The sequence below is a fragment of the Lissotriton vulgaris genome, chromosome 4_1 (genome assembly GCF_964263255.1).
Source record: "Lissotriton vulgaris chromosome 4_1, aLisVul1.2, whole genome shotgun sequence".
Classification (NCBI taxonomy): Eukaryota; Metazoa; Chordata; class Amphibia; order Caudata; family Salamandridae; genus Lissotriton; species Lissotriton vulgaris.
This window is the reverse complement of record NC_141691.1, coordinates 126,390,560-126,403,004: the sequence shown is the minus strand read 5'-3', so window position 1 is coordinate 126,403,004 and position 12,445 is coordinate 126,390,560. Positions and strand designations below refer to the sequence as shown.

Sequence of the window (12,445 nt, the reverse complement as noted above, 5' to 3'; positions counted from 1 at the left end):
CACAGAAAAAGCAGTTCTATATGCAATTGGTTGGAAGTGCCAATCCATACACATGGTTCCTTTCATGCATTTACCCCATGAGGCGGCCACTGATCCAATGGCATGCTTAATCAGATCTCTTTAAGAAATTTGGGTAAATTAAGCAAAAGGAAGCGAATCCAAAAGCGCCATTTTGTAGGACAATTAGTAACTATTAATGGTAATGTAAATCCTATCTGCAATAAGACCAGGGTGGTGAAGATATATGTAGGATGCAAGTCTGGGTATGCAGAGGAAGTCGGGAGAATCCCTTTCCCCTGGTACAGTAAAATATTGCACTTTCTTCATAAGGTAGAACGCTGTTAACTATATTTTGAGTACCACCTTTTTAGGTCACTACCAAAAGATGTAGATAAAATTATCTTTGTGAAACAGGAAACTTCAGCGCAGTTTAGGCACAAACACACTTAGATAGCCGTGAACATGATGTAACTATCAGTGGACATTTTCAGTATTACACATGAACATCAACCACAGCTTGCAAATGATTTGAAGCTGAAACTTTGCTTCATGGTCCATCCAAATATTGTAATGCAAGTGAAGCGACGAAAGTGGCTTAAAAGTGGCAACAAAGCAGTAAAAATGTTATGTTAAAAAGACTAACAATTATGATCGCATTGTGAGGGAGGTCCTACAGCATAACAGCCCAAATGCTCCCTGTCCACTGGTTTAAAATTTTTTCTGAAATATGTACTGTAAGAAGCAAATGGCGTTCTTGGGAATGCCAATTTGAATTTCTTTCACCATGTGTACATACAAACTGCCTCGGACATGACAATGTCACAGGACGCTGCTAAATAATGTACAGATACAACAAATATTGTACAAAATGTGCAATAATCCATCAGGCTGGGGGTATTTGAGGTCAATAACAGTCGAGCAGCACCTTTAAACAGAATATTTGAAGGTGCTAAGAACGCCACTGGAAGCACTGTCGCTCTGGCCTCAGCATCAATTTAGTATTGGATCACTGATGCTCTTCCAGTTGCTGCAACGGACGGTGCATCATTCTTCATCGCAGAGCATGTAATATTTACGCATGCTCAAAAAACACCCATGGACGTGCTTTTGTTGAACATCGGCAGTAGATTATACTCTAGGAAAAGGCAACATCACACCTTTATCGTCCTTTTTCATACATTCCCTTTTCGTCAGATGAACGGCTACACCAGCAGTGCGCTCCGTTGAATATTAATACAAATCAGACCAAGAGTCATTTTCATTTTTCTTTCTGTGCTTCTCATCGGAGTGTCCTGGGCCTCTAAGCCTACTCGTTGAGTCGGCAAACTATGAATGGGAGATCACCGACTTGGTAGGCTTTTTGTAACTGGGCCTTTTCGGAGGCACAACAAGAATGGGTGCTGCATATCTAGGTCTCAGCATTTTTGCTCAATTGGTCTCCACACGAATGTGAACGGCTGAATGGCTTCCAATTCCTGGCAGATCTTTATCAGCATTGAGGTCCTCTCCGTTGTGTTGACTCTGTTCACGGATATCATTGAGCTCTTCTGTGTCAGTGCCATTGGAAAGCTTGATAAGTGCCATACCTTCACAGTCCATTGGTGCTTTCAACTCGGGGGCAGCAGACGTTTCATGTGAAGCACTAAGGGATTCTGGTACAGTTCTGGCTTCATTGAATTGCTGACCATCAGCTACAGGCAATTTCTGTAAGTGGCAAAAAACATAAAAACAGTCAGGAATCCTTCCAATCTGACCAATGCCAAATGTATTTTTACAAACTAGTTCTGATTTTAGATATTATACAGAAACATAGCGTTTGGTGTTACTTTCGTCCAACAAATTAGGCTACCCACTTAGAAAAGTACAGCACTAACACATGCTTTGTTAAATTGGTAGTGCGGACAAATGAGTAAAAAGAGGCTTTTTTCGATGATGAGATCTCTTTTACCTAGTAGCCTCAAAATCTGTAAAGACGGGCCATGTGGGCCATTTTGAGGAGCAAAACTCTATAAAATTGGTGCTGATGACTAAGCAACTAAGAACATAGAACTAAAAACAAGCTGCAAACGTTCCATAACCATACAATACAACTTGGAAATTCGCACAGGATATCAAATGGTTTCTCATGTAATGGAACTGGTAATCCAAATGAACTCAATAGAATATAAAGCAAGCAGATTTATGGTCTACTTATTTACTGAGTATTTTGTTCAACAAACAAAATTCACCATCGGAGGTGCGGACTTACCAACAAGGGAGGCAATAAGGGCCAACAACATCACAGAATGTGATGTTAGAATTGGTCAAGCCTGTTTTTGCATAAAGCAAACATTTTTTTCACTCAAACAATACTGGTCCTCCACTAGGATGACAGAGACCATAGGGTCAAATATAGAGATTATAACACAGAGTATGCTTAAATGATTGTGATGTGCTCTTCATCTTCCCAATGGCCACAACGTTGTACACCAGATGTTTCACACAGACATGGAAGACAGGAAACCTCATGAATTACCATAGATCCTTAAGACTTGTGCGGGTACTGTAGAGATCCATTCAGACTAATACGTTTTTGGATTTGATTGTAAGATTACTAACATGTAAATAATGGATACAATTCATGAGGCCAGATGAAACGTAGAAGGTGGGTGAAATAGAATAGATAATGATGTTGTATATGAAGATGAATTGCAATTCCAGGTTTTCTTTCAGCAAATGAAGACGAATGGGGGCAAGTAAAAATAAAAAACACCAACTCAACGTCACAAATGAATAAAAAAAAATAATGAATATGAAGTTTAAAAAATACTCAACTACACTTTCATTTAAGCCAATATTATGACAGATGCCCAGTTAATAAACACAACACACAAAGTTAAGTCCAATTCTTTTTAATGTATATATCATTTCCCCTAGCCAACTCAATCTAATCTCACTGGTGACCTATGCTGACAACACCCAGATTGTGCTGTCTCTTTCCAATTGGAACCAGAGCACACGCAAGACCTTTCAAAACGGCGTGATTCCAGTTAGCAATTAAATGAGCGATAATTGTGGCAAATTAAATTAATCTGAAACAGAAGTGATCTTATTTGGAAATAATGTATCCTTTTGATCCCTTTCTTGGTGGCTGCTAGAATTAGGGACACTTCCCGTACCTGCAATAAAAACTAATGTGGTCATCTCTTCCTCTTTTTATATCTTGAGGACCAACAAGAACATCGCTGAGTTCAATCCATTTGACTCGTTAAAGATTGTGCTCACAGCCTTAGTTCTCTCAAGATTAGATTATTGCAATGGACTTAACCTAAACTTACCTAAGAGCACCTTGAATAAACTACAAATCATGTAGAACACTGCTGCCAGGATGTTGTCATCCCTGTCCCAGGTAAAGAGCAGCTGTGTGTCATCGGCGTAAGCTATCACCTTAGCTCCCAAACGCTCTGCCAGAGAGACCAGGGGGTCACATAGATATTAAAAAGAAGGGGACTGAGCGAGGACCCCTGAGGGACTCCCGTCGTCACTGCCTGATGAAGAGAGATAGAGGGAGGCAGCCAGATGTGCTGGGTCCGACCCTCGAGAAAGGACCCGAGCCAATCCCAGGCCGTCCCTGACACACCTATCATGGCCAGACGTGAGAGAAGAAGAGAGTGGGGGACCGTGTCGAACGCCGCAGAGAGGTCAAGAAGAATCAATGCTGCCCTCCCGCCGTCGTCTAAGCACTCCCGAATGGCCTCCACAAACTCCACCAGCACAGATTCCGTGCTATGAGCTTCTCGGAACCCTGACTGAGCAGGATGCGGCAGACCCTCTCTTTCGGCAGACCCTCTCTTTCGACAAACTCCGTAAGTTGTTTGGTGACAACCTTCTACACACCTTGGCCAGACCAGGCAACAGAGAGATAGGTCTGTAGTTACCTGGACTGAGAGTGTCCAATGATGGCTTTTTCATCAGTGGTAGGATTTTGGCTTGTTTCCAGGATGCAGGGACGCTAGCTGTGCAGAGGGACAGATTGACAATGCTATTTACCTCTGCATTAATCGTCTCAGCGGCTGCAACTAGCAACCTGGCCTGACATGGATCAGAGAGAGAGCCAGACTTTGGACTCTTCAGGATTTTAAGTGAATCAGCCAAATTCACCGGAATAAAGGCATTCAGGCAGTGTATAGAGTCCACCGGAGAAGCCAAGGGCATAGTCTCAGCCTCATTAGCTCTATCTGCGCTCTTAATCCCAGCAAGAACGTTACAGAGTAGCCGCGTTATCTTGGGATTGTTTCACTCAGCGCGCACCACAAGTGTTGTTTTGCAAGGTTATCCAGCTTGCACGCTCTAATGGTGCATATGTAGGACCCCTGAAGGGTTGTGCTTCGGGGGCGGGGGGTGTATCTACACGCTACAAGGTGTAAGAGGGCAGCTGCAGGTGCCCAGGCGCCATAGGAGCCACCTGATGCAACAGGTGCACGGCTGACACAAGTACTGTAAATGCAGTGGTGAAAGTGCAGGTTGCCCCAAACTTCCCCATGAAGTGTGCTGCCAAGTACTGACTGGTAGGGCATCTTAATAATAATAATAATAATAATAATCCACATTTGTAAAGCGCGAACAATCACCCGTAAGGGTCTCTAGGCGTTGGGGGCCATCGGGAAGATTAAGCAAGCTATTGCCCAGAGTCGCATGGTGCTGGGCTAACCTGCAGCCGGAGTCGGGGATCGAACAGTGATCCCCAGATTCCAGCGTCAGTCACCCTGGCCGCGGTGCCACACCTCTCCCCCGCGGCTACAAGTTGTGTAAGTGGCTGGAGCAGCCCCCTTGTGCCCACTCTTGCAAGCACAGTCAAGAACTCATGCTGCAGGATGGTGTGAATTGCAAACAAAACAAGTGATGGACAGAATGTGGATCAATGTCACACACTCACCCCAGTCCAAAGATCTGGGCCCAAATCCATCGTTTTTTTGCACTCCACACCACCCTGGGTTAGACAATGGCGATATGCAAATCAGCTCTGACCCAGTGCCCCATGGGAACAGTCCAGTCCGAACTACAAAAGCCATGTCCTTCCCAGAACGGAATCAAGCATCCGAGGACCGGACCGGTTTCGAGGTAACACCTCTCATCAGCCCGGCTAGCTTGACTCCAGTGGTGTGAAGTGCCTGGGACCCACGTCTGAGCATCCCCAGCGCACTTATGGCGGCAATTGCAAACAAAACAAGTGATGGACAGAATGTGGATCAATGTCACACACTCACCCCAGTCCAAAGATCTGGGCCCAAATCCATCGTTTTTTTGCACTCCACACCACCCTGGGTTAGACAATGGCGATATGCAAATCAGCTCTGACCCTGTGCCCCATGGGAACAGTCCAGTCCGAACTACAAAAGCCATGTCCTTCCCAGAACGGAATCAAGCATCCGAGGACCGGACCGGTTTCGAGGTAACACCTCTCATCAGCCCGGCTAGCTTGACTCCAGTGGTGTGGAGTGCCTGGGACCCACGTCTGAGCATCCCCAGCGCACTTATGGCGGCAATTGCAAACAAAACAAGTGATGGACAGAATGTGGATCAATGTCACACACTCGCCCCAGTCCAAAGATCTGGGCCCAAATCCATCGTGTGAGCGCTCCTCCTGCAATAACCCTGACAATTAACGAAACTAGGAGGTTGCTGTGAGTGCTGGAGGCAGGCATTCTGTGGGGTTTTGGGGGCGCTCCTTGGTAAGTTAAGTGCACTCACCCCTCATTGTGCAAGACATAGAGAAAGTGCACTGCTGAAAGTGACTGAGGCAGGAGACTGTTGTTGCAAAATAGCCGATAATGCAGTTTGCCTTTGTGGTAAATTGTGGAACTTTAAGCCCCTCTGGTCCTTGCAGTGTAGTTTGCCTTAATTGCTGCATCTGCACCCCGCGAAAGCTACCCCTCTCCACCCTTCGGTGGCACCAAAGCACCCAGACACCATAATTGCCCTCACTGTGTTTCAATAAAGTGCCTACTGCAGTAAGTGCCATTGCGTATGTGGTGTCAGTGGATCTGCCTGCACATGTACCAGGAGTTGATTCCCGTAAATGCTGACCCTGTAGATCACCCGCGACCCCCGGCACCAGAGCCTAAGATGTGCAGGGGAGCGAGAAGTGCTGACTGTAATAAGTGACCCAGCATTACGGCTGCCCCAAGTGCCAGGAGGCGAAGGAGCTGCAGAATGCATAAAGTTTCACGAGTGCAAGGTGCAGTAAGTGCTCCGACGCTGTGGCTGTCACGGTCTCCGGGTGTGTATGGTGGGTGTTGCTTTATGTGCACCGGGTGCACGTGCTCCGATACTGTATTTATCCCAGAGGGGCTGCAGCCTGCAAGATGATGTAAATGCCCTAGGAGCAGGGTGAGTTAAGCACCCAACACAAGGTTCTGCAACTGCTCCGATACGATATTTGCCCTGGGGATATCAAATGACGGGCCTTTATGTTGACATAAATAACCCTGGTGCAGAGCGAAGTACAGGATCTTCAAGTGCTCCAGTCTATATTTGACCCCCAATGTGAGGTGGAGTCAGGGCATATGTTCAAGGGGCTGCAGTTGGACGTACATGGCTCTTGTACATGTTGCCAATAAGTAGCCCTGGCGCTGTCATACTAGCTCCTATGTTGTAACTGTCCCAGTGTAAGGGGCGTAACTAGTGAATGCCAAAGCCCCAGGAACAGTTAAAAGCTAAATTACAATAAATATGCCTAGTGCCGTAAGTGCCCCAAGGTGCAAGATGAGACCAATTCCTCCAACCAGAAATTCCTTTTGTATGTGTAAGTGTCATTGATGCAGGCAAAAACCCATCACATCTGCAGTGTAAATGTGGTAATTCAGGTGATGTGATTTCTCTCCGTGCAAGTTGTAGTTAGTACGCCTGATGTACTTGCTGCAGGTTAAAAGTGTCCCCGTGCATTTTGAGGTAAGCGCAGGTTGAGATTAATCTCGCTCCTCCCAGAGCAAGGAATAAGCAGAGTACGGTGGCGCACGCCGCCGCCGCAAGAGAAATCAGGAAAGTACACCGGGGTCAGTGATTTTCCAGCACAGTCACCCTAAGAGCGCGCATTTCACCCTATGTCTATGCTTCCCTGCTAGGTAACGTGCTTAGCCCTGTAGTCATGGGTCCGTGTATGTCCTGTCCTCACGTACAGTTTACACTGACTGCGCATCACAATTCAGTCAGCCCAGCCCTGGCCCCTGCCCACCAGATGCCCCATCCTGAGACCGGAGACCACACAGCTGCGCCTTGCGCAGGCTCAGCATGCAGATGGTGCTTAAAATGCATATGGTATTTAAGTGACATATTTCCCTGCTCTACAAGACGTAGAAACTAGCTGCCAGGCGCAGTGTTATACCAAGTACATTTGGGTAAGAAAGGGTTTCTGCGGTAGAAGTGGGCGGGGACGGAAGGGCACGGCGTGCCCCTACTTCTAGAAATTATTCCAGTCCATGCCCCTACTTCTTACTTTCGAAAACGCATCCCGGGACGGCAAGAATAGTTCTACTTAATAAAAAAAACTAACTTTTTTCTTTCAGCTTTCAGGGGCTGCTCGCACTTCTCGGTTAAACTCCAGAGGCAGCAGCAGCCCCTCCCTGAGCTCGCACAGACCGAGGGCAGGCCCATTGTCATTCCGATTAAGGCTGATGACCCCCTTTTGAATGACAATGCGCCCGCCCTCTGCCATTAGCACGTCATGTGCCACTGAGATTGGAGTTAGTGATTGCAGAGGAGCTTTCCCTGAAAGAGCGCTTCGACGCCTCGTTGGGGGTAGTAAGTACCATATAAATGCAATTACAATACAATAGAATGATTGTGTCATGTTATGTTAGAAGGCCTGAAAGAAATGCCTTTTCTGTGTATAGGGTTAATCCATTTTTTTTCACTGATGCACTGACATTTTTTGCACTGTTCCTCAGGAAGGCAACCCAGTACAATCAAAAGAGACTGAGAAAAACTATTTGTCTCAATTCCCTCTATGCTGACTTTGTTTGTATGAGACTGCAATGGCTGCAGATCTGATTGAAATTGTTAAGCAGCGCAGATCAGTATAGCTTTGTATCTCCTCATAAAGGGCCTGTGTGCTGACGAATCTCTTGTTGTGATGCTACTTTGGCTCTGACAATATGATCCCCCATGACACCCATACAACCAACTTTTCATGACCTTCCATCACTCAAAGCACAATTGGGGCAGGTCTTTAAGTGGGATGAAAAAACTGTGGGGCTCTCAAAGGGACGTGGCCGATATAATTAAGGATGTGGCTGAAAACATTTATGCTAAAAATATGTGCCCAGCGTAATGTGCTGCCCGACTTGTATTTTGCTGCTTTTGTTATTGCCTCCACATATATAATACAACAATTAACATTACACCTACAACAAGCCAGGACTATTTGCTTTGTCAAAGGTTGTTGGTTGGAAAAGATAAGGGGCCATATGTATCAAGATACCCATTTGCGATTCTCAAATAGCGATTTTTAAGAAATCGCTATTTGAGAATCGCAAATAGGTATGTATGTACAAAAACGCATTTTTTTTGCGATTTCTTAAAATTCCTTAATTGCGATTAGCAAATTGCGAATCGCAATTAAGGAATACTTTCCCATTCATTTCTATGGGCCAGGAGGCCCATAGGAATGAATTGGAAGTTATTCTCAATTTACGATTCGCAATTTGCTAATCGCAAATTGAGAATAATTTCAAGTGTACAGGGGTGTCCAAAGGACACCCTGTTTCACCCCTGAAATATGCATGAGTGCACATGTGGTGCACATACATGCCCTAAGGGCATGTATGTGCGTCACATGGCACTTTGAAAAATGCATAAATGTGCATTTTTCAAGGAATTCGCAACTTACCACCAACTAGAAATTGGTGGTAATTTGTGATCCCTTAAGGACATTTTGCACATTTTTTTGGCTTCATACATTGCATTTAAGGAATCGCTAAATTTGCGATTCCTTAAATGCAATTGCAAAATAAGGAATCGCAAATTTTGCGAATCCTTATTTTGCACCAGATTTTGCTTAATACATACCATTTAGCAAATTCGCATTCGCAAAGGCCGAATTTCTGCGAATTTCGGCCTTTGCGAATGCAAATTTGATTGATACATATGGCCCAAATATACCATATTCATACAACTATGACTTTATTGTATATATTATTGAAAATGCTTTAGTTTCCGATTGAAAATGCTTTAGTCTCCGATTGAGGCGGATTACCCCCTTTCGAATGACTATGCACCCGCCGTCTGCCTTTAGCATGTCATGTGCCAGTGAGATTGGAGTTAGTAATTACAGAGGAGCTTTCCCCAAACAGAGTACTGTGGGGAATTTGCCACCTTGTGTATCTTGTCAATGTTGTACACAGAGTGAACTGGGCAGGAGCAGTGACGGGACAGAAGAGGCGACAGGAAAGGAGAGGTAATAGGGCAGGAGAGGTGACAGGGCAGGAGAGGTAACAGGGCAGGAGAGGTGGCTGGCAGGAGAAGTAACGGGCAGGAGAAGTGACAGGGCAGGAGAAGTGACAGGGCAGGAGAAGTGACAGGGCAGGAGAAGTGACAGGGCAGGAGAAGTGACAGGGCAGGAGAAGTGACAGGGCAGGAGAAGTGACAGGCAGGAGAAGTGACGGGCAGGAGAAGTGGCGGGGCAGGAGAGGTGACAGGAAAGGAGAAGTGACGGGGCAGAAGAAATTATGGGGCAGGAGAAATGATGGGGCAGGAGAAGTGAAGGGGCAGGAGCGGTGATTAGGAATGGGCAGGAGTAGTGAACGGATAGGGGCAGTGAACGGACAAGAGCAGTGAATGGGGCAGGAGAAGTGATGAGACAAGAGAAGTGATGGGGCTGGAGCGGTGATCGGGCAGGAGCGGTGACGGGGCAGGAAATGTGACGAGGCAGGAAAAGTGATGGGCCAGGAGCAGTCACGGGGCACAAGAGGCAACAGGAAAGGAGAGGTGACTGGGCAGGAGAGGTGACTGAGCAGGAGAGGTGACTGGGCAGGAGAAGTGACGGGGCAGGAGAGGTGACAGGGTAGGAGAGATGACAGGGCAGGAGAGGTGAAGTGGCAGGAGAGGTGAAGTGCAGGAGAGTTGATCAGCAGGAGAGGTGACGGGGCAGGAACGGTGATAGGACAGGAGCAGTGGACGGAGCAGGAGCAGTGGACGGGGCAGAAGCAGTGGACGGGGCAGGGGCAGGAGAGGTGACAGGGTAGGAGAGATGACAGGGCAGGAGAGGTGAAGTGGCAGGAGAGGTGAAGTGCAGGAGAGTTGATCAGCAGGAGAGGTGACGGGGCAGGAACGGTGATAGGACAGGAGCAGTGGACGGAGCAGGAGCAGTGGACGGGGCAGAAGCAGTGGACGGGGCAGGGGCAGGAGAGGTGACAGGGTAGGAGAGATGACAGGGCAGGAGAGGTGAAGTGGCAGGAGAGGTGAAGTGGCAGGAGAGTTGATCAGCAGGAGAGGTGACGGGGCAGGAACGGTCATAGGACAGGAGCAGTGGACGGGGCAGGAGCAGTGGACGGGGCAGGAGCAGTGGACGGGGCAGGAGTAGTGAACAGGGCAGTGTGAGAAGTTGGGCTGGTATATGATATCCACTATTCTAGTGGGCACCTTGCACCAGTCCAAACAACCCTTATGGTGATGGTTGTAAAGTCAACCTTATAGACAAGCTATCCTAGTGGTAGCATGGACAAAGCAGTCTTAGGCTTAAACTTCAGAGAGCATGTGAAGCCAGCTGTTTTACCATATACAATACCAAATGAAAGGACACCACACAAGGTATATATCATATATCTGTATTTATTACTAACACAACCCCTCTGCACTCTTTATGAGGTCACAGTTCGAGATACAGCACAAGTTACTCAATATGCATACTATAAGTTGCACAAATACAATTCTGCCCTAGGGGCCTCACAAACCATATACTAAATAAGTGGTATAAGAACCACTTCAGGAAAGGTGAGTAGGCCTAGGGCCTAGGAAATTGCTGGGCCTACACTGAGCAACGGAGCAACCAGGAAAGCGGTGTAGTTTTACAAAGATGTCTTCAGAGGGCCTATTAGCAAACGGGCTAGCAACCGTAAAGACGTATTGAGCTGAAATGCAGGCGCAGGCGCAGGCCCCACGCGGCACTCGTAGAGTGTGGAGGGCTGAGCTTCGGTGCAAATGCTGCTCGGGTCTGGGGCTTCTCAAACCCCAATGTACAACTTCAAGGGTACCTCAGAAGCTGCACAGGTAGCAAAAATCAGGTAGTCCAGGATGTCCGGTCCCACGTCTCTCGTGTCCACCACAGGTCTCAGCTTTGCTGTGGATGTGGGTCGGAGTCAAAAGTCTGGAAGTCCAGTTCCTGCATCGCTAAGGCTTCGGGTTCCAGCGGGAGCGTCGACAAAGCAAACCGGCAAGTTACTGTTGCACAGGGTGGTCACTCCTTGACCACAATGGAGATGTCTTCAGTCTTCCAGTAGATATGGAACATCGAAGGTCCAAGAGTTTAGTTTCAGAGTTTCTTTCCAGGATAAATCTAAAGTCTCTATACACAGCTCTTAACTTTATACTAAACTAAGGGGCTGGATTACCTACTAGGTCCCTCTTATGGGTGGAACCTGGGAAGGGGGTGTTACACCCAGGGCCGGCGCTAGGCATGGGAAGCGTGGGCAGCTGCCCAAGGCCTCGCACTCAGCCCACCAGCATGGGACCACGCACTGGTGGTGTGTCCTGTTTTTCCCCTGGTGATCCATTTCAGAGAAAAGTGTCGCCTTGCAATTAAGGTCCTTCAGAGGGGCCCCCCTCCCCAGGCCCCTCAGGGATGGTGTCTTGAGGCATAGGGGAGGGAGACGCTCCCTTCAATTGCAAGGAGACCCATTCAAAGGCACCATGGGAGGCCCATTGTCCAGCATTTTGGCACCCCCATAGTTTTAACTTTTAGCCCACAAGCAATTCTCACCGCTGTCGGACTGAAGGTGTTAGAAATGCTTATGGTCTGAAAGTTAAAACTGTGGGGGGACCAAAATGCTGGACAATGGGCCTCCCACAGTGTCTGTGAATGGTCTCCTAAAGGGGCCACTTATCTACATTTGAGGGGCCTCGCACATTCCATTTTAGCCCAGGGCCTCGCAAATCCTAGAACGCCCCTGGTTACACCCCTTTCCCTAGTTTTGCACCAGAGCTAGGGCTGAAGTGCCCCAGTAACTGGTTTGAACCGGGATATGCATGGAGCACCTGGTGTGCCGACGGCAGCAACGAAAGGGTTAAGGTAACATGTTGTTCCTGCTTATATTTCACACGCTTTACATAAACCTGTAAGTGTTTGCTTTTTCCTGAATTAAACCTCAAATAAACATGTTTATCCATTGTTTTAATTAAATAACGTTATAAGCTGTAACTGGTCAGTGAATTGCTAAACGTACTAAAAATTGGTATGTTTTGCTATTTCTAA

At 47.1% G+C, this 12,445-nt stretch overlaps 1 protein-coding gene across 2 annotated transcripts in view; it reads right to left on the bottom strand.

The window, feature by feature from the left end:
* Positions 1-318: 318 nt before the first annotated feature.
* Positions 319-12,445, bottom strand: part of MTMR8 (myotubularin related protein 8) — a 682,512-nt gene continuing 670,385 nt past the window's right edge. For both annotated transcript variants that reach the window (XM_086918376.1, XM_086918377.1), the window contains one exon: positions 319-1,704. In XM_086918376.1, coding sequence (XP_086774502.1) covers positions 1,429-1,704 — 276 coding nt within the window. In that variant the 3' untranslated portion in view covers positions 319-1,428. The remainder of the gene's footprint in view (positions 1,705-12,445) is intronic.